Raw genomic sequence first — 25,615 nt, forward strand, 5'->3', positions numbered from 1 at the left:
CCACGCGCCACCGGCCACCACCTCCGATGGCCACCAAATTTTGGCAGTAGCCCCATCTCAACCTCCTTAGCACTTCTCTCAACAACCGCCAAGCCAGAAAACAACTAGAACTACCTCAACAATTATGAAAACAGTAAACCCCGATAATGAACAGTGAGAAAATTCAAACCTTCGATTCTTCCTCCACGCTTCAAATCACTGCCAAATACTTGGAGAACATCATCTACGTCTCAAGGCACTTCCAAAGGACCAAGGTTTATCGCCGGAGGTGGCCGGAATCGGGAGATACCAGCGTTGACTCAAAACTGCTACAGTGACTGTCCTCTTCTTCTCGTTGCTGCACTCTCCACAGTCTAGAATCAATCACCAAACACCATAGAAATGCCGAGGAGGGAGAGAGCTTTCCAATGATAACTTATGCGTCAAAATCCGTTGTCGGATGAAGGAGTTATGGCCGGAAGAAGGTGAAGAGGCCGGAGAGGGAGAAGGAACCGAGAGAAAGAGGGAGGAGAGAGAGACTGACAGTAAGTTTCCATTTAAGTTTCTGAAATGGAAACTTACCCTAGTTTCTTTCCCTATATATATATAGAAAGTTACCATAAACAGTAACTTTAATATTTTGGCTATAATATTTTTTATACGAACTTCGATTTGTATGTACTACATATGCACGAACTCGGTTTAATGTCCTCTACGACTTTCCAGAAGAAAATTTTCTCAAATTTTGACCCGAACAAAAAGTCAATTTTTAAGGCCACTAAAAGTATCGAAACAAAGTAAAAGTGAAAATAATTGCTGTTTACAGTCCAAATGACTAGTAAATCGGTAAATTGAGATACAAGAAGTAACAATAAGAATCTTCCAGCCTAATTTGGCTAAAGCCACATTATTGAAGAAAGAAATAGGGCGGATTCCAAGTCCCCCCATAGACTTGGGAAGGCAATGGTCCTAAGCAACAGGAGGAGACTTAGAGGAGTTGCCCCAAGAGAAGTTTCTCATATCTTTGTCTATAGCTTTAGAGAAATACCCAATAAACTTTTATTGCTCCTAATAAACATTTATTGGGGTTTATTGGGGGTAATAAAAGTCTCTGACAACCTCTTTGGGGACCTCTGGCAACCTCCGGATCTGTTATCGTAATCTAGCGTTCTGTTTTAATGCACCCCCCACTAATACCCAATTAATTCACTTTTATTGTCCCCCATTAAAATCCAGTAGACTTTTATTTCCCCCAATAATAATTTTATTGAGTTTTATTGTGGGGTGATAATTTGTGACAGAAGTCGGATTTTAATTATTGCCCTAAAATAATTTGTAACAAACTTTTATTTCCCCTTATAAAAATTATTGGTTCTTATTGGGGGTAATAAAAGTCTCCGGCAACTTATAAGATCTCCGACGATCTCTTTGGGGACCTCCGACAACCTCGGGCTGGTGACTGGATTCCAGTGATCGGTTTCCGGTGAAGTCTCTAATAACTTTTTAATTATTCGGAGCCCAAACTTATTTTTTTATCTTTAAATTGGGTAAGTGGGCCCATAAATCTTTTGGTGGAGTAAATAGATATTGGACTAAATACTGTTTAGTCCTTGAGCTTTTGACCATAAAACACTTCAGTCCCTGACTTTCTAATTTCACACGTTTAGTCCATGTACCTCAAAATTTCAGACCAATAGGTCCTTGCCATCTAAAAGTCGCGGAGAAATGTCTATTATGCCCTCAGTTCTTTTTTTTTTTTAATAGGACCAAGACCGTCCTATGCAAAGATACGAAAATACTCATTCAGTTCTTACATAAAATCCGAGGGGATTCTGTAGACCAATTCAACCAACTTGCAGACATTTATATATTTCATAATGTTTGTTGACGCGCAAACACGTTGGTCTCGTGTTGTGTCATTGTCCACTTGTAATTAATGTTGCTCAAACCACACTCCTAACACAGATCATATAGCTACTGGTGCAGCACCAGAATCACCCCATTCAGTCAATTCGATTTGCCAATGCTAGACAGTTTAGATCAAAGACTTTTGATGATTATTACATATCATTGGGACTGATGTTGGACATCATATTCTCATGTACACACCCAAATGGTCTCTTAGAAATGACTACGATGGTAGCCCGGACATTGATAATGCGCACCAATCTCCCTATATATGCTTTGGGTAATGCAATATCGCATGCAGCTATGCTAATTCGTCTATGACCCACCGCCACTCAATCTATCTCTGCGTTACAACTAGTGACTGGGTACTAGTATCTCATACTTACGCATATTTGAGAGTGTTATTTATGTGCCAATTGTACCACCACAGCACCATGATGAGTCCTCACAGATGAATGAGCATATATATTGGTTATGAAGCTCCAACAATCCTCTACCACTTAATACCTTGGTAGGCGATCTCTTTACCGCTAGATCTGCTGATTGTCACTTTAATGAGACAATCATCCCATCATTAGAGGGAGATAACATAGATGTTCAACATGAACGACAGGAATTGTCGTGGTCTGTCCCCTCTATGTCTCATCTTGATCCCCACTAAAGTGACGAGACCACACATATCTGTTGCAAACGTACCTGCAAGGATAGACGTCCCTACGAGAGGACATAGCACCATCCTACAAGGAGGTAGGCATGGCACCAACACCATAGAGAGTGTCACTCTGGCGTCACAGGCTTTGGCTCCAGCTAGGATGAGTGGGAAGCCTGTGAGTTCGAAGGATACTTTGGCACAACTCAATCATTTGATCATCGACACTCAAAATCCGTCTCATGAGAATTTTCTGGATTAAGGTTATTGTTGGGGGACGCCTCAACGACAGAACTTATTCATGAGAATATAGATCTATCTGAAAATTACATTAGTGTACATGAGACATAGGATCGAAACTCTTATCATTTTTTATGATGTATTTGCGCATTTTGTTGCGTATGAGTTTGTTGAGTTCGATGATATCGAACCACGTTCCATTAATAAATGATGAATGCCAACATAGAGAAAATTGGCCTACATGGAACAATGCGATCTAGGTTAAGTTGGATTCTCAAACGAAAATGAAGGTTTTGTAAACACAAAAAATCCTGCAACGAATGAAAGAAGGACACGTGTACAAAATAATATATTTTTCTTAATGAATTTGCGGGTGACAATCTCTGTAGATGCTCTTTCACAAAATTCTCAAGTGATTCGATCTCTGACGTTGATTTGATCCAAGGGTGGCGAGCACTTGATCTTGAATCGAACGGTTGTAGTGTGAGCTTCTTGCTATGTTGACGATTTGAGGAAGACGATTGACCAAGGGCTGTAGAAGCTTGATCTTGATTGGATTTAGGCCACTAGTTGTGTCACTTGATGAGTGTTCTTCGGCTTTGGTAGGCGATGAACCAGCTCATGTGTTTGGTGCTTGTTGATTCTCCACGAGCTTGATGAAGAACTTGGCAGAAGTTTTACTTTGTTGACGACTTGAAGACGACGGATGATTAAGGGCTGTAGAGGTTTGAACTTGATCAGATTTGAACCACGAGCGATATCACGTGGCGAGTATGGCTTTTGATAGTGGATGATTCAGCACATGTGTTTGGTGCTTGTTGATCCTCCGTGTGTTTGATGACTTCCGAGCTTGTAGGTGATTTCCCCTGCTTGTCTGAAGTCGGCGAGGTAAAGAGACCGGCTATTTGGCAGCTTGATGGTTCTTCACGAGATTGGGAGCCTTCTGAGCTTTGGAGAGGTTTCTTCCGTCTGCTTGCGTCCCTCTGTTTGTCATCATCCTCGATGGTGTACTTGACTCAGGGGCGATTGACGCTTGATCTTGAGTCGTATGATGGCCACGAGGGTTGACATGTGACAAGTGCTTTGGCTTGAGGTTGGTGATGAACCGGCTATTTGGCAACTTGAAGGCTCTTCACGCGCTTGAAGACTTATGAACTTTGGGAGTGATTTTTCTCTCCTTCCGCTGAAGTCCTTCTCTTGATTTGAGAGGGGGTATTTATAGTGTCGGCGTCTCTCTCAATTTGGAATGACTTGATGACACGTAATTAATTGCATTTTCATTAATAGCATAATCAAATCAATCAGCTTTAATTGATCGATTTAATCACGACTATTAAGGAATTTAGCCAATCAATTTGATGGTTGATTTTAATTGTATTTCATTAATAGCATAATCAAATCAATCAGCCTTAATTAACTGACTTAATCACAACTATTAAGGAATTAGCCAATTAATTTGATGACTGATTTTACTTGTATTTTATTAATAGTATAATCAAATCAATCAGCTTTAGTTAACTGATTTAATTACGACTATTAAGGAATTAGCCAATTAATTTGATGGCTGATTTTCGTCTTGATTATCAATTTAAATAAATTGATATCTAATCAGCAGACGAGATTTAATGCTTGATTTTATTCGGAATCAATTGATTTGATTGATCCGCTTTAATATCAATTGATTTAGCCGGAGCAAATTCATTTATTGCCGTCGGGCCATTCATGTATCGCCAAGTGTCATTCTCTGAGTCTGGGTGATTTTGCTGACTCACAAGCCACGTGGACATTTTGCGGGACCTACATGCTGACTAAATTTGTTTGGTCATAATTTTGAGTGTTGACCGAATTATTTAATGAATTTTATTTTCATTAAATTTTTGGTGTCGACAGGTTTTTCGAGCCAGTGATGCCAACACATCCTAACATAAAATCTGTTATCTAATAGGACTTCATTAGAAAGTGTGATGAGAAAAGGATATGATAGTCTCGCCTCATGGTGCAAAGTTTCTCACAAAACGCCTTCGAATCAACTACGAGGAGACATATTCTCTTGTAATGGATGTCATTACACTCCACTACCCTATCAGTTTGGTAGTTTCCGAATAACTAAACATGCAGCTTATGAATGTGGTTACTACGTATCTTTCTGGGGATTTAGATATGGAATAGATAAGAAGATCCATGATGGACTTCATTTAGTCAAGTCAAGTGGCTCTAAATGATGGAGCGCTTTTGCAATTAAGTCGAAACGCTTACTAAGTGACTACTTGATTAGGAAGGGATATGCCCGCCCGTTTCTATGACATTGTTTTGGATTCTATCACGGTTCATGTTGGTGACATGATCTTCATTGAAAGTCCTTAAGGAGTTAAGGGAAACCGTTGAAGACTTGAAATCCAAGTTTGAGATGAAGGATCTTGGGAGAACAAAGTTTTCTCTCGATTTGGAACTTGAGTACCGTGTTGATGGATGCTTAGGCGTTTTGACAAGGTCAAGGCTTCAAGCACGCCCATGATCATCTGTAGTCTTGATTCTAGAAAAGATCATCTTCGTTTGAAGGATGATGACGAAGATGTGCTTGAGACAGAAGTGCCCTACTTGAGTACAATAGGTGCATTATAGTAATTAGCTCAATGCACAAGACAGGACATCTCATTTGTAGTGAACTTGTTAGATAGGTATAGTTCTATGCCATTAGACTGGTGTAAACGATATCTTTTGACACCTGAGATGTTCGATTGATACGAGCTCATTCGATCCCTACAAAGAGATGATGGATTAGGACCCAACACCCACCAAGAACGCACCAACACTAGCTGGCGTCCTGTATCCCCATCCCAAAATGACATTAGTGCTTTGTAAGGTTTTGTTGGTGCTAGGTATTTCTTTGACCATATAAAGGTTGTTCAACTGGTTGAGTAAGACCGTGATATTTTGGAGGTCTACAAAACAGATCCTAGTCGCTACTTCTTTGAATCATGCAGAGATTATTGCTCGTCACAAAGCGGTTCATGAATGTATATGGATTAGATCTATAATTAAACATGTTCGAAGAAATTGTGGTTTGAAGTCTGCCACAAATGAGCCTACGAGCATTTATAGAATAATGTTACTTGTATTGAATGAATGAAGCAAGACTACATCAAAGGCGATAACACCAAGCAAAATCAGTAACAACAGACTCTCCTCAAGATCAAAGTGAACCAGGTTCTATCTGAAAACAATGTGGCAGACTTGTTCACTAAGTCATTACCTAAATCCACTTTTGAGAAACATGTTAATAGCATCAGTTTGCGGAAGTTATCCAAACTCCCATGATCTTAGTCATTCGAGGTAGATGTAGACATCAAGGGGATATGTCTACATGTTTGGTCTCGAAACGTGAAACATGAGTTGTATTCTTTTTCTCCTTCGACCAAAGTTATTTTTGTCCCACTGGGTTTTTGTTACTTGACAAGGTTTTTGACGAGACAACGAGACGAGTACCACGTTTGGCCAACACAAGCGGGACTGTTTAAGGACATCTAATTTAAGTGTCTGGCCCAAACACTAGTGACTTGTCCATATTGTAATAGAGTTAGTCTTATAGATATCTTTGGAGATATCCTAATGATTGTAATGATTATACGATTCAGTTTCCTTGTAAGACTTATATTCTCTGCTTGTAATCATCTATATAAAGAGACTCATATTATCAATGAAAGCACATATTATTCTCTCCTAATTTCTGACTTCCTAAAACCGTTATGTATTTAGCTTTCCTTACAAAAGATTTGGATTTTAGAAAATTAGTGTACTTATTAGTTATTTTCAACTTGGGTAATATAATTTTTCAATAATTCAAATATTTGTAGGGTGAACTAAGAAAATGGTAGGGTGGCAATAGCCACACCCTAATTGATACATTGCTTACTATCCTTGTTTTTTAACATTGCCAACAAAACTTGCAGAGTTGAGAGGGAATAATCTCTCTTGTACAATTTCCTGAAACAGGGGAGGGATTGTGATTAAGCTCTCCAAAGGAAGTTGGAGAATTTCGGAGTAGTGACATTAAAAATTTAGAAACACTTTTAAAGATTTAAAATTTAGATGAAACTGAATTTAACCACAACACTATTTGAATGCAAACGAGTATTACAAGCAAGGATTTGCGTAGGACTCATTGAGTTCCCAACCGCCCTCTATGCGAGCGGTGTGAGCAGTCTCTGGCTGATCTTGGCCCAATATTAGTTCCCACTTACCTAGATTTCTTTCAGAGCGCATGAGACCTCCGAGTGTTTTCGCAACTAAAGGACTGCCTTTACATTTCCTAACAATTTGTCTTCGAATCACTTCAGGATTTGAATGTGCAGTGGTACCTGCGTTTTCAAATGCGTGCTTCACAAACAACAACCAGCAATCTTCATCGGATATTTCCATTAGATAATGAGCAGGAAGAGTACCCATCATGGATGCAATGTGTTTGTCACGTGTAGTGACGATGATCTTACTTTGACATGCTTCATTCTCAAAGGGACGCCTTAATAAATCCCAAGAAATGTAACTGAAGTCCCAGACATCATCAAGGACCAAGAGAAACCTCGTCCCCCTTAATGCCTCCTTGAGCTTAATCTGCAGCAGATTAAGGTCCTCAATATCACACCTTTGTGAAGTGATTGACCCATAAATTGTTTGTGTAATTCCAACAATATCAAAATCTTTTGAAACCCAAATCCATGCTTGGAGGTCAAAATGGTTCTTCACTCTAATATCATTGTTTACAGACTGAGCAAGCTCTGTCTTCCCAATCCCAGTCCTGCCCAGAATTGGAATCACCCTTACACGATTTGAGGTGGATGTCGACGCATCGTCTGATAATAGTAACTTGACAATGATCTCCTTGTCTTCGTCCCTTCCATACAACACACCAGAGTCCTCTTGCAAAGATGTTGTGGGTAAGCTTTCTTCTAGACCAAATGTTAACTCATCTCTCAAACCAAGCACTTTCTTTTCATCTACAATGTACTCTAAGTTATCAAGAATATCAAGTATCTTGGGCTTAAGACTTTCGTCAAATTCATCACTAGAATCGATCAAGTTTTGTACCTCACTTGTGCTGCTGCTTCCAAATTCAGCTTCTTCCAGCCTGCGTCGCAGAGCTTCGGAGCCTATCTCCTTGAGCAAGCTGTCTGCTTCATTAAGAGCATCTTTAAGCTCACCAAGCCATGCCCTCACCGCTTTGTTTCTGGTCTGCTTCTCTTCAGCATCACCTAGTCCTGCATTAGCTGAAAGTAACATCTGTTTCAACTTCCTGATCAACCCAACATTATTGACTTTCTTTCCACGGATGAAGGCAACAACGCGGCGGGAAGCGATTCTATCAACCAGAACAGTAAGAACAGCTCCAAACGCCACTTCCAAAGCCATGAATTAATTCCTGGTTTACTAAAAGATAGAGAGAAGAAAGTGCAAAACAGAGAACAGATTGTTTTTATTGATGCACACACGATACTCTATATAGCTTCTTGGTAGTCTAACTAAAGGCACAAGAAAGCTCTTTACCACCTGTTACTTATATATACATCTGTGCAATCCTCAGATAAAAAGCTCCAAAATAGTTTTGGCTTCTTTGCAAGGACTGCTGCTGTGGATTTGAATTTTCCTGCGTAATTTGCTAAACTGATTTCGATTATTGCAAGAGGTATGAACTTTCCATGAAACTAGGTCCCTATCTTTTATTTATAATATCCGGCGTTACTATCATAGGCTTCATAGCCTTATTAAGTTAATCATAGTTGGCAAGCAGTCACTCCAATTAGAGAAACTTAAACCATATGCATTTTACAATACACTACAGCAAAAGCCAGATCCAAAATCTTGGTAATTGTTACACTTTTAATTTCCTTTTTCCTTCCGTATATTTCTTAATGACAATGTCTGTGCAGAAAAATAAACAATAGAAAATAGATGATTACAAAGAATCTACAATCTCAAAAATTGCTAATAGTTTGAACGATTTGGATCAAGTGAGTATCTGATATGCAAAATTAAGATTGAAAAATCAAAAATATTTGTCATTCATGAATTAGAACTCGTATTGCCCTTTAAAAGTCAAATACAAGCCTTAATCAATGTGAATTGAATTACGCCACCCTACGTCTAGTTATGCAACAACTATATATGGTCATTTGAGGTCAATGACTCTAGAATTTAGCTATGAAAATGTATTTATGATTCTCATCAAATTAATCAGTTGAGTTGCTCAATTCATCACAAGGACTAGGTTAGTATTTTAGTTTATCCGAATATTATTGAGCTCAGCTGCTAGGATAAAGCTAATTTGAAAAATGAGTTTCAGTTTTGTTTCTGTCTTCACTTTGGAAGTTACTTGGATAATAATGTCTAGTAAAACAAATAGATACGTTGCAAAGAGATAAGAATTGAAAAACAATACTAACAAGAAGAAAGACAAGGATGAGTCGTTTTCATATTCCAGAAAAGCTTAGGAAATTCACCAAATACATCATTCTCAAAAAAACAGCAACACGTCGTTCTCCGTCTGATGCCTAAATTAGTATAATTGTCATGTTCATCAGATATTCCAATTTCTTAATGCATAATTGACAATATTTAAAGTGGAATTTCGTGTGCTAGGTTCCTAACTGGACAGGCCTCATGGATTTAATATAGTCTTTCTCTGAATTTTTTATAAGGCTGATAGGAAGACTAGAAAACATAGGTCACAGATCCCATTTAGTTTAGAAGGCAAAAGGAAACATCATAATACTGTTAACACATTAGTTGTTAGGAACTCTGACTACATTATTTTTCTTAACAACTATGATGATGGAAAATAATCTAGAACTTCAGCATAACCAACAGTTGGTATAAACTTAAATAGCCCTGGTTATGCTGGTCGATCAGCATTAGTCAAGGATTTCCTAAAAGCCACTTACATTTAAAGGTCCTGATAAATTGCACTTGTTAAATAACACAATTTTGTGACCCAGAACCAAGCGGTTGATTTCAAGAGTGAGGAAGATGTGGAGATCTGTGATTTCGAGAATTTCATTATGTTGTGTACAGTGGTGTACGTACCGGAGGTTCTACAGACTCCAGTGTGTCCAATCAATACTCGACCTTTATACCTATGCAAGCCCAAACTCTCCACTGTCCTTACTCATTGGATTCATGGCTCAACAAGAAAGAAACAGCAAAACAAATACTTTACCGTAAACCATAATGAGCAATGCACATATCTAACATCAATAATTTGGTCATCAACCATCAAATTCAGAAGTCAATGAAGCATGCATTTCCAAAAACACATGGTGTTCGATGCCTCGGGCAATTCCCCTCGGCTTTAATAATTCGACGGTAACGCAGTATCTGACTGGGTTTAAAAATATTTCTATTTTCTAGTTCATGTTTGTCAGTATCAGTATCAGTATGTGCAGCATTAGGAAAGTGGTTCCTCTGAGAACGGATAAGGCTGGGCACGGGTCAGCCCAGTAGGTTTTTTCATGGACCGAATAAAACCACCGAGAACATCCGGGTCCAAATTCTCAGGTTTTTGGACCCAAACAACATGACTAGTCAAAATAGTTAAGCAGCCCCTCTTTCCACTACTCATGAACTTGTACTTGAGAAAATGTAATCTAATCTATCAAGTATCAACAATGACATTCCAATGCAAACACAAAGCCACAAGGGTGACAAAGGCATGAAAGATCAAATACGTAATCAAATTTGAATTGTTAGTGTTTATGAAACTTGAAACTTTGGAAGTTTCATGCCAAAGTGTTGCAAGACAAACTTCTGATGCAAGCATTGAAGATTAATATAACATGAGATTGTCTAGTAATCTACTCTCATTATCTCAAGATTATAACGTCACACTCAAATGCAAATAGAACAAGAAAAAAAGTTGAAGATTTGAACATTGTTTGACTAATTCATTACTGCTTCAGTTCAACTCTTCTACAAGCATATTGGGCATGATAAGATATCCATTCCACTTGCAGCAAACCAGCAATCAATTACCAAGCACAAATGTTTGCTTCCCTACACAATCTCGAAACCAATACCATAATCGCATAAGTTCAATAGTTCACTATATTAGTTGTGTTCACAATTAAAATCTAATAACATGATATAAAGTGATTAACTCAATCAGTTAATAAGAATGACTCAATCACTCAATCACAGATTCACAAGCATAACACACTTTGAAGACTCTCATAGTCTCATTTTCTCATTAACAACATAACACAATTGTAATGACACAATCTGTGATAAAATGACAACTTGCAGATAAAGTTTGATTATCAAATCAGAAACAGAGTCATAAAGCCACATTGTTATGTATTGTCATTACTCATTAACAAATATCTCAGCAACTATAATCTAAAATTAAAATCACAAACTCACTGCATTTCAATGATGTCATTGTTTCACTTTACATTTTTCAATTAACTGAATAGTAGAACAAACAAAAAAAGAATAAAAAAAGTGACATAATGAATTACCAATCCTGATGTGCAGCATCAGAATTCTTTCATTTTTTGTAAGCCTTAATTGCAGCCTTCTGTGCAGACTTGTCACCTGATTTCTCTTTTGCATATTCTGCATTTCAGTTGCAAAACAAACACAGTTAGATACTTAGATACCAGAGAGTCCACTCAAATAAGGAAAAATGAAAACAAAGAAGCAGTAGGATACAATTAAACTTACCCATTTCCACTTCCTCATGGAATTCCATCTCCTCCATTCCGAACGGATCCCTCCATCATCCTTGGGATTCATTTTGCTGTGTCACTTCTTAGCATCATTTACACAACTCTAGCAATAATTACACTATTTTAGTAAGAAAATATTGATTTTATAGTTGTTAATGTCAACCATATCTTAAATAATATTAATTTTCTGTTTGCTTTGTTATATACCCAAACATTACAAGATCTTGATTTCCCATCCCAATAAGAAAAAATGGAATAAGTTTCCCATCAATTTTATTCTCAAACCAAACGAGGGCTTAGACAACTCTGGAAGAGAAAATGCACTTAGGAATGCAAGTAGAAATTTTCATTTACTTTTGGGAAGATTGAAAGCCAATATTCAACCATTGGAGGTGGTGCCTCAAGTACTAGAAGCATCTGCAGTTAATTCTTTCAATCTCTCAATCTAACTCGGTTCACAATACTTCAATGTAGAGAATCCTACTCTAACTCACTCTAACTTTGACCACAAAAAGCTGTCATATTTGATGCTAAAGAGCAGAGGACTATGAACACACAGTTTGATATACCCATCAGGGAATGTTTTTGGTATTTTAACATTCAAAAGTATGCATCTGTCTCAAGATGAAATTTTTTTAGGCTAAAGAGCAGAGGAATATGAAGTATGAACACACAGTTTGATGTACACATAAGGCAATGTTTTTGGTATTTTAACATTCAAGAGTATGCATCTTTCTCAGGATGATATATATTGACACATAATCCATCAAAGTTGAGCAATGTGCAGCCATGGATGAATCGAGGATTACCAGGAAATTCTTTGTACACATCCTGTTTGCGACAGTTTTCTTTTATTAGAAAACAACAGCCTATAAACAGCAGCAAACATTCCCCTGCCAATTATGGGAGGAGGGAATCCTGCGATTAAAAAATAAATAAAAATAAATCTGTAAGAAGGTACTGCCCAGTCCAAGGAGATAACTACAGATTCAACACCTGAAACTTGAAGGAGATGAATTATGTTCAGCAGCATAAAACTCACATTTGATCTAATAATCACCAATGCATAAGCTCCGAAGAAAAGAAAGGTTACTCAAGTAGCTAACCTTATCCAGCAGGATGGAAATTATAAAAAAACCAACCTTATCCAGCAGGATGGAAATTATAAAAAAACCAATATATGCTAACCTCAAGTATCCTAAGAATTACTTTACATATAATCAATCCATATAATTTTGTTATCTGTGTACTGGGTTTCTAAGCGTTCCTATAAAGTCTCTTAGATCTCACCGTCTTGATCTACTCCACTTATAAAAAAATAAATAAATAAATAAATAAAAAGCAAAAAATAAAATAAAATACATTTTTCTGACCCAGATTCAACCAGCAATTTTATACAATGAGGAAAACATAAAGAACCATGATTCGACGATCGGAATACATTATACATGTGCTATACATGAGTCTATACACTGGAGGTTCTAGAGACTTTCCAATGAGTAAAATCAACCTAAACTTATAACAATGCAAGCCAGACTGCACTATCTTTTTATTAATTGCATTACTGAATGGTTTGACGAGAAAGAAACAGCAAAACAATTACACTTTCAAGTATACAATAAGTTACAAACTCAATAATTTGGTCATCCTTCATCAAATTTAGAAAGATAATGAAGCATGGATTTCCAAAAACAGATGGTGTGCATATAAAGAGTTCATCTCTTAAAACATATGACTAAATAGATATGGTGATTCGATACAGGCAATTTCCTTGATTTTAGGAATTCAAAGAAAAAAAAAACCAAACTAAATTAGTCATAAAGACACATAGTCAAGTCCAAATTAGAACCAAGGCATACAAGTTTAAATAACGTACCTAAGAAAACTTCAGAAAAGAAGATCTGCATAGAGAATGCTTAGCTCAGACCTGTACCTAGAACTTTTCAATAATTGATGATTCAGAGGCTCTAAACTGGATAGTAACTGGATCAACCAGGGAACCTGTCAAAAATTGAAAATAATAAAATAACTAAGGGTCAATGAAAAAAAAAAAGAGGGGCGAAGACAAAAAGAAACAAAAAAATTATTAAAAAAAATACCAAGAGGTGACAATGAAGTTGGTGCTGAAAGTACTAGAGCCACCTGCAATTACATTCTTTCAATCACTGCTTCATCTATGAAAACACTCTGATGTGGTCCAAAACAAAGACATAACGTAGAGAATCCTGGCATAATTTTAAATAAAAGCTGTCAAAATTTGATACTAGTTTAAGAGTATTAGACTATGAATACACATTCTGATACATAAGGGAATATTTTACTTTCAATTTTGTTTTTAACATTTAACAGTACATTATTGAAATGAGAGACTTGAGTCCCTGAAAATCCATGAAACTTGACAAATGTGTAGCCATGGATGAATCGAGCATTACTAGGAAACATATTGTTGAAAATGTAACATAAAAATGTTTACTAAAGTAACATAACTGGCATGAACCTTCTCCATTATTTGTAACTTGCACATAATGGAGAAGGTTCATGCCAGTAAGGTTGGGAGCAGGGCCGCTTAGCTTGTTATTAGACAAGAATCTAAGAATATGATCACCAGAGGCCTCTATAAGGTTCTTCATAATGAACAGTAACAACTCTCCTGAAACAGTATAAAGTAATATCTGGCAAGGTTTTAATCTACTCACAGCTGAGAGACATTTGTAAGACTGTAGAGGCTCAGAGGAATAGGCCCAGTTAACATGTTTCTATCAAATTGCCTGTAATCAGACAGTTATACTTCATTAAAAGAACTTGATTCGGAGAACAATAGAACAAAAAAATAGAATCCACATAATGTATTAGAGAATTTGTGGAATTGATACTCACACAACCTCCAAAGACTTTACAAGTCCAAGGCTGGAAAGGATGCTGCCAATGAGTTGATTACTTTCGAAGAGCCTGAGCAGGAAATGTATAAGGGGATGCTAATTGTATGAGAAAGAAAAATAATCTGAGGATAAACTATATTAGAGAGTTAAGGAGTTAGGAAGTTTTATGTTCAAAATGGTCAATAAATATGAAAAGACTCCAAGGAAAACAGGTCACACTTTCTATAATGCACAGATATCCCCAATTCTCAGTGTCTACATTTCCAATATATCTGTGTATGGGTGTGTGCGTCGTGTATTTAATCTTACACATGTATCAGGCTCATGTTTGAGCTCAAAAGCTTTGATGGAATTGTGCCTGAGAGCTTATTCATTCCGAGATGACTGCAAAATATGGAGACAATCTTAGATGATTGAAGGATACCATTACAGGACAAGCAATGGACAATAGGGAAAAAAAAAAAGAAAAAAAAAGGAAGTTGACATACAAGTGCTTGCAATGACTGAGAATGTCAAGACCAGGTTCACCACTATCAGAGACTGGGATGGGTCCTTCAAGGTTGTTGTCAGCTAGATCCAGCCAATATAGTCTAGACAGACTACCAATAGAAGATGGTATCCTCCCAGAGTTCAGAGACCTGTGGTTTCAAAAACAAAAAGAGCAAATTGAGCACCAAATATTTGAAAATTTCAGATAGATGAGCAGATATAGCAAATCGTGTCATTTACAGCATCCAAGATAACATCCATAAGAATGTTCATCTTTCAGCTGAGCTGTAAAACATTTATGAAGGAATACAAAATTCTTACATATATACTAGCTCCTGTAGGGACCCTACAGTAGGAGGGATGAGACCAGAGAAGCTGCAACCAACCGGAATTCTGCAATGGACCCAAGCAAGCAATTTTATGACAAGATTTTACAATGGCATTGTAGTTTCAACAGTTGGCCTCCAAGTAAAATAGTATTTCCCCACATGTTAGATAGCTTCTTCAAACTCCCAATTTCTGCTGGGAGTGGTCCTGTCAGGCCCTTGTTGTAAGATAGATCCCTAGAGGAAGAGAAACATGAAAAAAGAATTAGAATACTTATCCAATTGCTCAAGATTTTGCTCTATCTAGTTATAAAACTTGGTAGAAAATTGGTTCTTCAATTTTTTTATGATGATACAAGTAACATTGCAAGTTCATCAAGCCTTGAGAGTGTGTAGCAAATCTTATGACATCTGCATTATGCCGACTAACAAATAGTTTTGACTCACCTGGAAGTTTCTATCTCAGTAGTGGAATAGGGAATTACAAAGCACCTGGAGCCTATACAAGAATTCAAATGTAGAGGTCAAAACAATGATGATGTATAGAAATGAACAAATGCATTGAGAAACAGAGGTAATTGGCTAACCCTACAGTTTATAAGAAGCAGTTGAGAGGAGAATTTACTAACTAAACCGTACCAGAACAGAGAATTATTGGATAATTACCGTTGCATATCATATATATTCGTAATTGATAGAAATGGTCTTGATGTGAGCAATCTTGGGCCAATCTTTCCCCGTCTCTCTGTGGCAACGTTGTTCTAGTAAAGGACAACGAACGATCTCCAGATGATTAATAGAAGTGGGTAGCCCTTCATCTGGCAAGCACCGGAGTTCAGGGCAATTGCAAATTGACAACTCTTTAAGAGAGGTGAGTTGTGTAAACCCCTTGCCGTCCAGCTTCGAAATACTGTAGATGCGGAGTTCTTCAATAGTGGTGGGCAGCAGCCCCTCGTCTGGAAATGAATCTACAACTTGTTCACATCCCTTAAAGTCGACGCTCAAGATTTTGAGAGAGGTGAGTGTTGGTAGACCCCACTGCATACGGTTTCCAATGACGAGTTTCTTGCAAGACTGGATGAACAACTTTTCCAACTTAGACGGCAATCCCCCTTGGGGAAATGATTCCAATTCTGGACAATCATATAGCAACAAGTAGCTGAGAGATGGGAGAAGGTTGTGCATGTGTTGTGGCAATGACCTCAGTTTCGGACATTTTTGGACAAGTAAGGTCTTCAAATTGGGCGCATCGGGAAAACAAACAAAATTGGGGCATGAAATTATTTCAAGTCGGACAAGGGAGAGGAGTGAAGGGTAATTAAGAGATTCTACATTCACATCCTCCCATACGAGGCTTTCAAGCTTTGGGAAGCAGGCTGACGTGAATGCCCCGGTTACCTCGGGACAAGATTTCAGACGAAGCGTACGAAGATTTGGAAAAGGCTTGGAACCCCAAGTCACCACTCCATTAATTAATCCTTCAATCTCAAGCTCTTGGAGGGAGGGTAGCTGCTCAACTGATGGCAAGGACAAACAATTTCCACAATCCAGAAGCTGAAGACGAACCAGATTAGATAAACTAGAATGATCTTCCAACCAACCTGGAAATCTTGTGCCCCCATAAGATTGAATCTTGAGTTTTTTTAGGTTTGTATGAGGTTGGAGGTTCTCCAGCACATCTCTCTGTTTTTGTGTATCGTCGGTGTCATCAGCAGACTTGCCTCCCCATTCCAAAACTAATTCATCCAGATGCTTCTTCTTTCTCATAATGGCATCTGTGACATGCACAATATGGTGAAGCCCCGAGATCCAGAGTGTTCCGCGCAACTGCTTAAGCTCTTTAATCTCCACAATGTTATCACCAGTGTATTTGTCTAGGACAAACCGACCTCTTAATGTTTGGAGATCTTTCATTTTGCCCATCCTTGGTGGCATCTTTTGTATCCCCGGAGTGCCACGAATATCAAGATGACGCAAGTTTATTAATCTTCCCAAATCAGTTGGCAACTCAACTAGAGCTTGACAAGCCCGCAACAATAACGTCTGTAAATTATATAAAGTACACATTGCATCAGGCAACTTTTTAATTGATGAGTCAGACAAGTCCAAGTGCCTTAGATGCTTCAACTTGCTAATTGAACTAGGCAGCTCACCAATATTGTAACTTGATAACTTGAGCACTCTTAAACACTGAAGCTTCAAGAATATATCAAAATCTAAGTTGGGAGGTTGGTATTTATATCCTGATACTAGAAAGGTCCTCAAATACTTCGCTTCATACAAACTGTCCCATTGATCAAAACTGCCGGTTGCACACGAAAAGTGACGACTCTTGCTAACATTTTCCAGCACTGAGTCATTGTCCTCCAACCTAACACAAAACTCTCCGGAGACAAACTTTGCTAAGTCATGGATAAGGTCATGCATTGTGAAAACTGCCTCACCAGAAAACTGACTAGGTACATGTTGAAAAAATGACCTTGACACTAGATCATCAAAGCACTTATCTCCGAACTTTTCTATTGTAGTATTCGATTTCGACGGTAAGAGATCTTCAGCCATCCACAACAAAACCAGATCTGGTTTGTAAAACTCATCATCTTGAGGAAATATGGAACAGTAAGCAAAACAGCGCTTCAGCTGTGGAGGGAGATAATGGTAGCTCAACCATAGAGCAGGCGAAATGTCATTCTCCTCATCCCGCAACTCCCATATGTCATTGTTCAATATTTCTTTCCAATTTTCAATACTTGGTTCAGAACGTAAAAGACCCCCAAGTGATTTTGCAGCTAAAGGGAGTCCTTTACACTTTTGAACAATCTGTTTTCCAATCACTTCAAGCGACGGATCTCTTCCATTCCAGAAGGCATGTTTTGAGAACAACGACCAGCAGTCTTCCTCTGTTAGTTGCATTAGATGTTGACTTTGAAGGGTACCCATCTTGCGTGCGACACCTTCATCCCGTGTTGTGACAATGATCTTACTTCCATGACCTCCACTCTCAAAGGGTCGGCTCAAGCTATCCCAGTTCTTTAAATTCACATTCCAAACATCATCAAGAACAAACAGAAATTTCTTCCCTGACAACGCCTTCTTTAGTTCAACTTGAAGCATGTCTAGATCTGTGATGTTACAAGTTTGTGAAGTGACCGCCCCATAAATTGTCTGTGTTATTTTGATAACATCAAATTCTACTGAAACACAAGACCATGATTGATACTCAAAATGTCGCTTGACTCTGTCATCGTTGTATGCGAGTTGAGCAATAGTGGTCTTTCCAAGCCCACCCATGCCCACAATTGGAAGCACATCTATCTTATTTCCAGTCATACCATCCGCTAACAATAACTTGATGATGGCCTCCTTTTCTTCATCGCGTCCAAATACACTAGACTCTTCTACCAAAGAAGTCGTAAGCAGTCCTTGTGGTCTATCCTTAAAACCTTCTTTCAAATCAAGCACATCTTTTCCGTCGACAATAAGTTGCAGTCTGTCAAGAATATCCCTTATCCTGGGTTCCAGACTTTTGTCAAATTTATGAATGGAAATAGAACTAAACTTGAGTCTCCTTAACACCTGATTTATGCGGCTTCTTCCAGAATCTTCTTCTTCCATCTTGCAACGCAGAGCTTCAGTCTTGATGTCATCCAACAGGTCATCGGCATGAAAGATAACATCTTTAAGCTCATTAAGCCAATCCCTGACTCTAGAGTTTCTGAGTTGCTTCTCCTCTGCATCATCGAGAAAGTTATTAACCAACAACAACTTCATCTTCAACTTATGGAGCAGCCCAGCGGTGGTCTTCTTTCCTCGGATGAAGTCAACAACCGGACCGGAAGCCATCCTCTCAAACAGAACAGCAAGAGCAGAAGAGAGAAAAGCTCCACCCACAACTTCCAGAGCCATGGTTTCCTGATTAGACAGAAAAGTAATGTGGATCGTTAATTCGTAATGACTCCAGTTCTGAGATCTAAATCAGCCTCAACATTTATTTTGAACTAGATTTAACATATTTTCAACACTGTAAGTAGTACCTGTCAAAACAAGCTTCAGATCTGATCGCCTTTGCAAGCTTCCTGTGATTCTCAACTTCAGATCTGTTGCTCCGTTGACTCCAAAGTTGTTATTTCTCCTTTGCAAATGGAATGAGAGTTGAGTGGACTTAGAAATCAACAAGAGCAAAAGCCAGAGTCAGTTTCACTTTTGAGAAAAGCAGAGGAAATGTACAAAAGACCCCGCTAGTGAAAAAATGCGAAAGGAGCCAAATGAGCACAGAAAAAGAGCAACGCGTTTTCTCAGCAACAGTCAAAAAGAAAAAGGAACAACATATATAGTGCTATATGCTATGAACCGTTACGATAGTTGTTGATACTTGGTATACATTATTGGTTTTAACTTTATTAACAGCTATGCTTTTCTGGCTTTCTGCTAGTGGAAAACCACAGTAAATTAGTGTAAACTTTCATATCCATGGTTATGCCGGTCAATCAGCAGTCATCTGCTTCCTAATCAACACGTTTTTGTGACTCGGATTTAAACAGTTAATTTCAGGAATGAGGAAGATATTGCAGACTGTGACTCGATAATTGCACTATGTCCTGTAAATATGTCTATTCACTCGATGTTATAGAGAACTCATATTTTGAGCATAAACAGAGACAAACAAATGATGTGCGTACTAAACCATATTTGCAAGATTGAGAAAGATATAGAGAACTATGATTTGCTAATTTCTTGTAAATGGGTTTATTACTTTCAAGTGCTAGACTATTTTGAGCAATAAGCAGGTACAAACTCAATAGTTTGGTCTAAGGATTAAAATATTAGTTTTTACATATCTATCGGAATTTTGAAAAAAAATGAGATCTCTGTTTAAGGAAAATTAAATTGGGAAAGAATTGAATCGTACTTTCATTGATAATAGGGGTCTCTTTATATAGATAATTACAACACATAGAATTAAAGTTGTACAATGAAAGATATAAAATGGAATTACAACAAGATGGTGTGCTTATTTTTTTCATTTTACTTTTCAATGGTGATATTTTTTTATCTAAATTATTTGAGGGTGAAAGGGAAGTTTAAAGATAAAAATTTAATTGTAATTTTAGGGTGAACAAAGCATTTGGTGGGATGGAAATAGTCCTACCCTAACTAAAATAGCTAAGCAGCTTCTCTTTCCACTATTCATGAATTTGTACTTGAGAAAATGTAATTATACTAAAGTTGGTCATCGGTTATGAGCTCGAGCTGAGCCGGTGCTAAAATAATGATTTTGCCCCCAATTTTGTCTTTTAATACGACACTGCCATACGTTGTTAGTATAAATGACCCGTCATCAACCACATTAACACTTCTTCGGGCCTCTCGCTGCGCTCGCTCTCTCAACACTGCCATTCTCCCATTTCTGTTCAATTTTCATCTTGTGCCGAGGTTCATCATCTGCATGGTGTTTTAGTTGATTTCCCAAATTTGAAACTTTGTGCATGTGTGAGTTGTCGTTCGTTCTTTTTCAGTTGAACCAGGTTTGAATCTTATTCAAGTGAGTTGTTGATAGGTAGACTTTGGTGTTTGGCTGCAACCTAATTTGGGCTAGCAAACAGTCTCTTTTCTGGTGATGATGCGCAAGCGTGCCAACACCGAGGGTGCAGTTGTCGGGGCATCCCTTGATCTTGCTTCTTGTTCAAACGTTATGGACGAAAAGAGCACCAACCTCGTCACAAGGTTCTTTTCTATGCCTTACAGATAAGGACTTTGGTTGTGCTCTCTTGGGTCACCGAATCAATACTTAGCGTTGTAGGCTACGTAGAGCAATCACCGAGAAGTAGCAGAAAGCACAAGGTTTGCTAAAGCGTGACTTTAGCTTTGCTGGGATGCTAGGGTGTGACCCTGGCTTTGCTAGTTTCAATTAGGTTGAAGGTAGCGCTTGCTCCGGAGAGAATTGAGTAATCCGTGCGATTAGTTGATTGAGAGTTTGTGTGTTGTTTACCTTTGAAACTGGTATTTATAGGGTTTCGGTGGTTTCTTGCCATAAAAGGATTATTGAATGAAGATTCCTAGTTGGTTTCTGCTACTAAATCCTAGGGCTTGTTTTCCTCATGGACTCTAGAATGGGCGAGGTTGTAACCCAAAACCATAGTGACTTATTTTTGGGCCGCAAGTATCGGCACGCTATGCTCAATTATCTGAAGGATATTGCCAAATATACTGTTAGGCTCATACATTTGGCTCATTCTCAATTGGTGCCTGGATATGGTGTGAGGCGTTGTTGTTGCTAGCCAGGTATTAAAGCCGTCAAGGTCTCCATGTTACCAATTTGTTCTTATTTTGCCTCTCTCGTTCAAAAACGGAATGCTGCGCTTTTATATTTGATCTCAAAGATTCTAATGGGCGTGGTTTTATTGAAACAGTAGGCTTACTGTTGGAGAGGAATGATCCCACATTGGAAAAGTGACAAATAAAATATAACTTATAAGTGGGTGGATCTCACCCAATTGTACCGAGGCCTTTTGTGATTAAAACTCAACACCTATCAGGTGGTTAAGTTGGGACAGTATAGGTACAATGGTGGGCCACGGGCCACGCTTGTCTCTGTTTAACTTGGTATCAGAGCGAAGATCCGAGAGGACTTAGTCTCTTTGTTTTTCCTTCATTCTTCTTTCCTCACACTCTAGGGGTAAGATTGTTCCTTCCTCTAATTCGGAGGTTAGGATTGTTCTCTATCTTTTAGAAGGTGAATTTTATCCTTGTAACGTCGAGCTTACTCGCCCAACACCACTACGTCCATCCAATTAATGCGATGTCTAGGCCAAGGATCGAATAAGAGAAAGGTAACCGAAAGGTTGAAAAGTGAGCATTGCTCCACCAAAATCTTAACCCTCCTTACCTGGTCGCATTAAAAGGAGTTACCGAAAGGTTGCGCGATAGGCAACACCCAAGGATAAGATTTCTTTTCTCTTTACTTAGGAAGTACTGCTACTTCTTGACTAGACGATTAATCCCTCTCGACTTGTCGAACATACCTTCTGTCTCAATTCCGCTGCATATTGTTTTTTCGTCGGTATTCCAATGGCTGGTCCTGATGCTCCACTTCTAGAAGGAGGGAATACCAACAATTCCGGTATTCAAAAAGTTGAAGTCTAAGTTCAAAACTCAAATTCTTCATCAGGTTCATTCGGAGGAGCAAAACTGAATGAACCTGGGAATTATAGGACATGGAAGAAGATGATTTCCGCTCACCTTCATGGAATCCATAAGATGGGTCATGTCACCGGTACCATTAAGGCACCAACGAATGAGGAAAGTGAAGAGTATGTCAAGTGGGAAGATGCTAATGGACTTGTACTGTCAATTCTGTACAAGGCCATGACTGATGAGGTGATCCAATTGATCATTGGGTGTGATACTGCTGCAGAAGTTTGGAAGACGCTCAATGATCTCTATCTGAATGAATCTGATTTTTCCCAGATCTATGAATTGTTGTGCAAGGCAACAAGGATGAAGCAAGATGGGCAAGCAGTTTCAATGTTCTACACCCAACTGAAAAACATTTGGGCAAAGATTGATCAACGGCGACCAAACAAATTGAAGAATGCTGAGGATATTACTTGGTACCAGAAGGAGAAAGAGTTGAAGCGTGTGCACCAGTTTCTGAGTGGATTAGATGCTAGACATGACAGTGCCAAGGGAGAGTTGTTGCGTCTGCAAGAGCCTCCTTCCCTCACTGAGGCTTTTACCTATATCCGCAAGGATGAGTCTCAGCAAGGTAGCACAAAGGCAGCTCATTCTGAAATCTCCAGCCGAACAATCCAAGCTAAGCCCCCTCGGGCTCAGGGGCTGTGTTTGGTAGAGCTTTTTAGCTCTTGTGCTTATAAGCCAAGTTCAAATTGGTGTTTGGTAACTCAGCTTCTTGGCAGCTTTTTTCAGAAGCTGCTGTGGCTTCCTTAGATAAGCAGAAGCTGAAGAATGCAGCTTCCAGAAGCCAGAAGCCACAGAAACACTGTAGCGGTAGTTACTGTAGATTAATGAAAAATCCAAAATGCCGAAAATTACCCTTCCAAGCTGAAACAATTTCAGCTGAACCATTCGTTAACCCTACGCTCATATCTTCCTCGTCACTGTTCCCCATCTCTCTCCCTCATCACACCCGCAACATCACAGCTCCCCTGCTCCCCCATCTCTTTCCCTCATCACACCCGCATCGATCTACCCATCTCGCTGCTCCCTCACCACCGCATCATCGCTGCTCCCTCACCGCCGTATCCTTGCAGCTCCCCGTCACCGCCGCATCCTCGCTGCTCCCCATCACAGACGTATCAGCACGCAAGCATCTCTCTCCCTCACATCGTCGCTGCTCCCTGTCACCACTCCCCGTCACTACTCCCCATCTCCGTCCGTCATCAGAGACCGCAGCCCCGACGTCAATCTATACAAACTCCGCATCGATCTACCCATCTATACAAACTCCGCATCAATCTACCCATCTCTCTGTCCCTTGTACTGTTGGTTCACTGCTCTCTTCCTCCCCGTCTCCCAGATCTGCAGATTCCGACGAGCTCCTTGCTGAGGTAAACCCTTCAAGCCTCCAAAGTTCTTAGCTTGGATAAAACTAAATTTCAGTCAGTTTAGTGATTTTTAAACCTCTATCCTATTATACTTCAATAAGGGAAATCATTGTTTTCTGAGAAAATAAGGATGTACATGGGGTGATGATGTAAGTCATTTCAATATTCTAGTTAGGGTATTGAAGTTACTGTCATTACAATTCTTTAATGTTTCACATGTAAATTATGTTGTCTTTTTTGGTTTGAATATGTTAATACTGTTCGCTGTGTAAATTTTATGAGAAGAGTACCTATCTCTGAATAAGAGTTTCATTGCAACTGTCGATGATTCTTGTTTTCTTTATCTCCAATTTGTTACGTATAAATTTCTAGATTCTGTTCTTGAGGATATGTTTCTTTTATTATCTTCTTTGCTTTTTTCTTTTCCGCTTCCATATATGTTTACATTGTTGATTTGGGATATCTAAAAAGTGGGTCGGTCAATTTGGGAGAAGCAGGGGCATGATTCATGGGATGGGGATAGGTACTTGAGAGTTATAAAGAAAGAAAGAAATTAAAATTATATAATTGTCCATACTTTTTTGTTTTTTTACCGGGTAATATATTTAATTATAGTTAATTATAGTTATTTTTAGATAAATTTTATGATGCTTTGAATGAAGTTTTGTTAAAATTTGATATTTCTTTATTTAACAGGAAAATATTATGTTGTCGATTCGGGATATCCTCAAATGAATGGGTTTTTGGGACCTTATAGAGGTCCAAGACAACATTTTCAAGAATACCGTAGGCAAGAACCAAGAAATGAAAAAGAGGTATTTAACCAAACCCACTCTTCTCTTAGAGGCGTTATAGAACACACATTTGGAGTATGGAAAAAAAAATGGAAGATTTTAAAAGACATGCAATGTTATTCACTTCATAATTATATACGGAGACATGCAGATCGTGATAGATATTTTGTCTGAAGTGAAGAAAGAGAAGGTGATGGGTCAAGTGGTGGGATAGAGATGGATGATGATGTAGAAGAAGAAGAATATCATGGTCATGGTGCACAAGAAATGGAAACAATAAGAAATAACATTACTCAAAGTTTGATGAGTGCGCGTAATAACGTGAATATTTGAACATGTTATGTAAGCTTTTTTTTGGTTACTTGATGCGAACTACAAACCAATTGTTATTTGTTGTTACTAATATATTTGTATAAGTTATTTTTAAAATTGTCAAATATTAATCATTTGATAACCATAATTTATAAAAAATGAAATTTATAAAAATATTAATCATTTACCATTTACCAAATAATTAATGCAAAATAATCTCTAATGTCCAATTTGGTCATTCCACAAATAAAAAGCACAAGCCAGTTTAGTTTACCAAACACTCAGCTACTTTGCTTTTCAGCCACTTATTCTCAGAAATAAGCAGAAACCAGCTTTTCTGAAAAGCCTAGCCGTACCAAACATAGCCAAGGTCCTCATCCTGGCTTCAGTACACCACAATCAGGATTACATCCTATGACTCAGGGTTCTTCTTCAGGCAGGTCTGTATGTCAACATTGCAAACTGACTGGACACACCAAGGAGACTTGTTATAAGTTGGTTGGGTACCCAGCTGGATACTTCAGCAAACCCAAACCAACTAAACCTCGAGGTAGAGGAAAGGCAGTTGTTCATCTTCTTCAGAGTTCAGAGTACTTTGGAGTCACTGGGCAAGATCATACCACAGGCAGTGATGGCCCCTCAGTCTCATTGGTTGCTAGAGGTACTGGTAAGATTGGTATGGCTTTAAAAATTTCTAACTTTGTAGGTTCAGATACTTGGATTATTGATTCTGGTGCTTCAGATCATATGACCTATGA

The 25,615-nt window shown here is 38.4% G+C and overlaps 2 protein-coding genes across 6 annotated transcripts; both read right to left on the bottom strand.

Annotated features, from left to right (window-relative positions):
- Positions 1–6,789: 6,789 nt before the first annotated feature.
- Positions 6,790–8,493, bottom strand: LOC112166638 (putative disease resistance RPP13-like protein 1). The gene has a single exon (XM_024303512.2). The coding sequence runs from the start codon at positions 8,180–8,182 to the stop codon at positions 6,911–6,913; it is 1,272 nt and encodes a 423-aa protein (XP_024159280.1). The 5' UTR covers positions 8,183–8,493; the 3' UTR covers positions 6,790–6,910.
- Positions 8,494–10,470: 1,977 nt separating this feature from the next.
- On the bottom strand, positions 10,471–19,490 carry LOC112165051 (leucine-rich repeat receptor protein kinase HPCA1). 5 transcript variants are annotated; one of them, XM_024301446.2, is made up of 14 exons: positions 15,854–16,007; positions 15,635–15,686; positions 15,350–15,424; positions 15,183–15,254; positions 14,861–15,010; positions 14,682–14,756; positions 14,371–14,442; positions 14,190–14,261; positions 13,593–13,635; positions 13,427–13,494; positions 12,303–12,411; positions 11,489–11,596; positions 11,284–11,380; positions 10,471–10,819 (listed from the first exon to the last, which is right to left on the bottom strand). In XM_024301446.2, exons 1-9 carry the CDS (start codon positions 15,864–15,866, stop codon positions 13,626–13,628), a joined length of 591 nt encoding a protein of 196 aa, XP_024157214.1. In that variant the 5' UTR covers positions 15,867–16,007; the 3' UTR covers positions 10,471–10,819; positions 11,284–11,380; positions 11,489–11,596; positions 12,303–12,411; positions 13,427–13,494; positions 13,593–13,625. The 5 variants fall into 5 exon arrangements, with proteins under 5 accessions (XP_024157214.1, XP_040375694.1, XP_024157213.1 ...); XM_040519760.1 differs by having other exon boundaries at positions 13,421–13,494; XM_024301445.2 differs by having other exon boundaries at positions 13,370–13,494.
- Between the last annotated feature and the right edge of the window lie 6,125 nt (positions 19,491–25,615).

The sequence above is a fragment of the Rosa chinensis genome, chromosome 5 (genome assembly GCF_002994745.2).
Source record: "Rosa chinensis cultivar Old Blush chromosome 5, RchiOBHm-V2, whole genome shotgun sequence".
NCBI classification, from domain to species: domain Eukaryota; kingdom Viridiplantae; phylum Streptophyta; class Magnoliopsida; order Rosales; family Rosaceae; genus Rosa; species Rosa chinensis.

Coding starts and splice junctions, on each gene's coding strand:
- LOC112166638 (XM_024303512.2), bottom strand. CDS start 8,182: ATGGCTTTGGAAGTGGCGTTTGGAGCTGTTCTTACTGTTCTGGTTGAT.
- LOC112165051 (XM_024301443.2), bottom strand. CDS start 19,093: ATGGCTCTGGAAGTTGTGGGTGGAGCTTTTCTCTCTTCTGCTCTTGCT.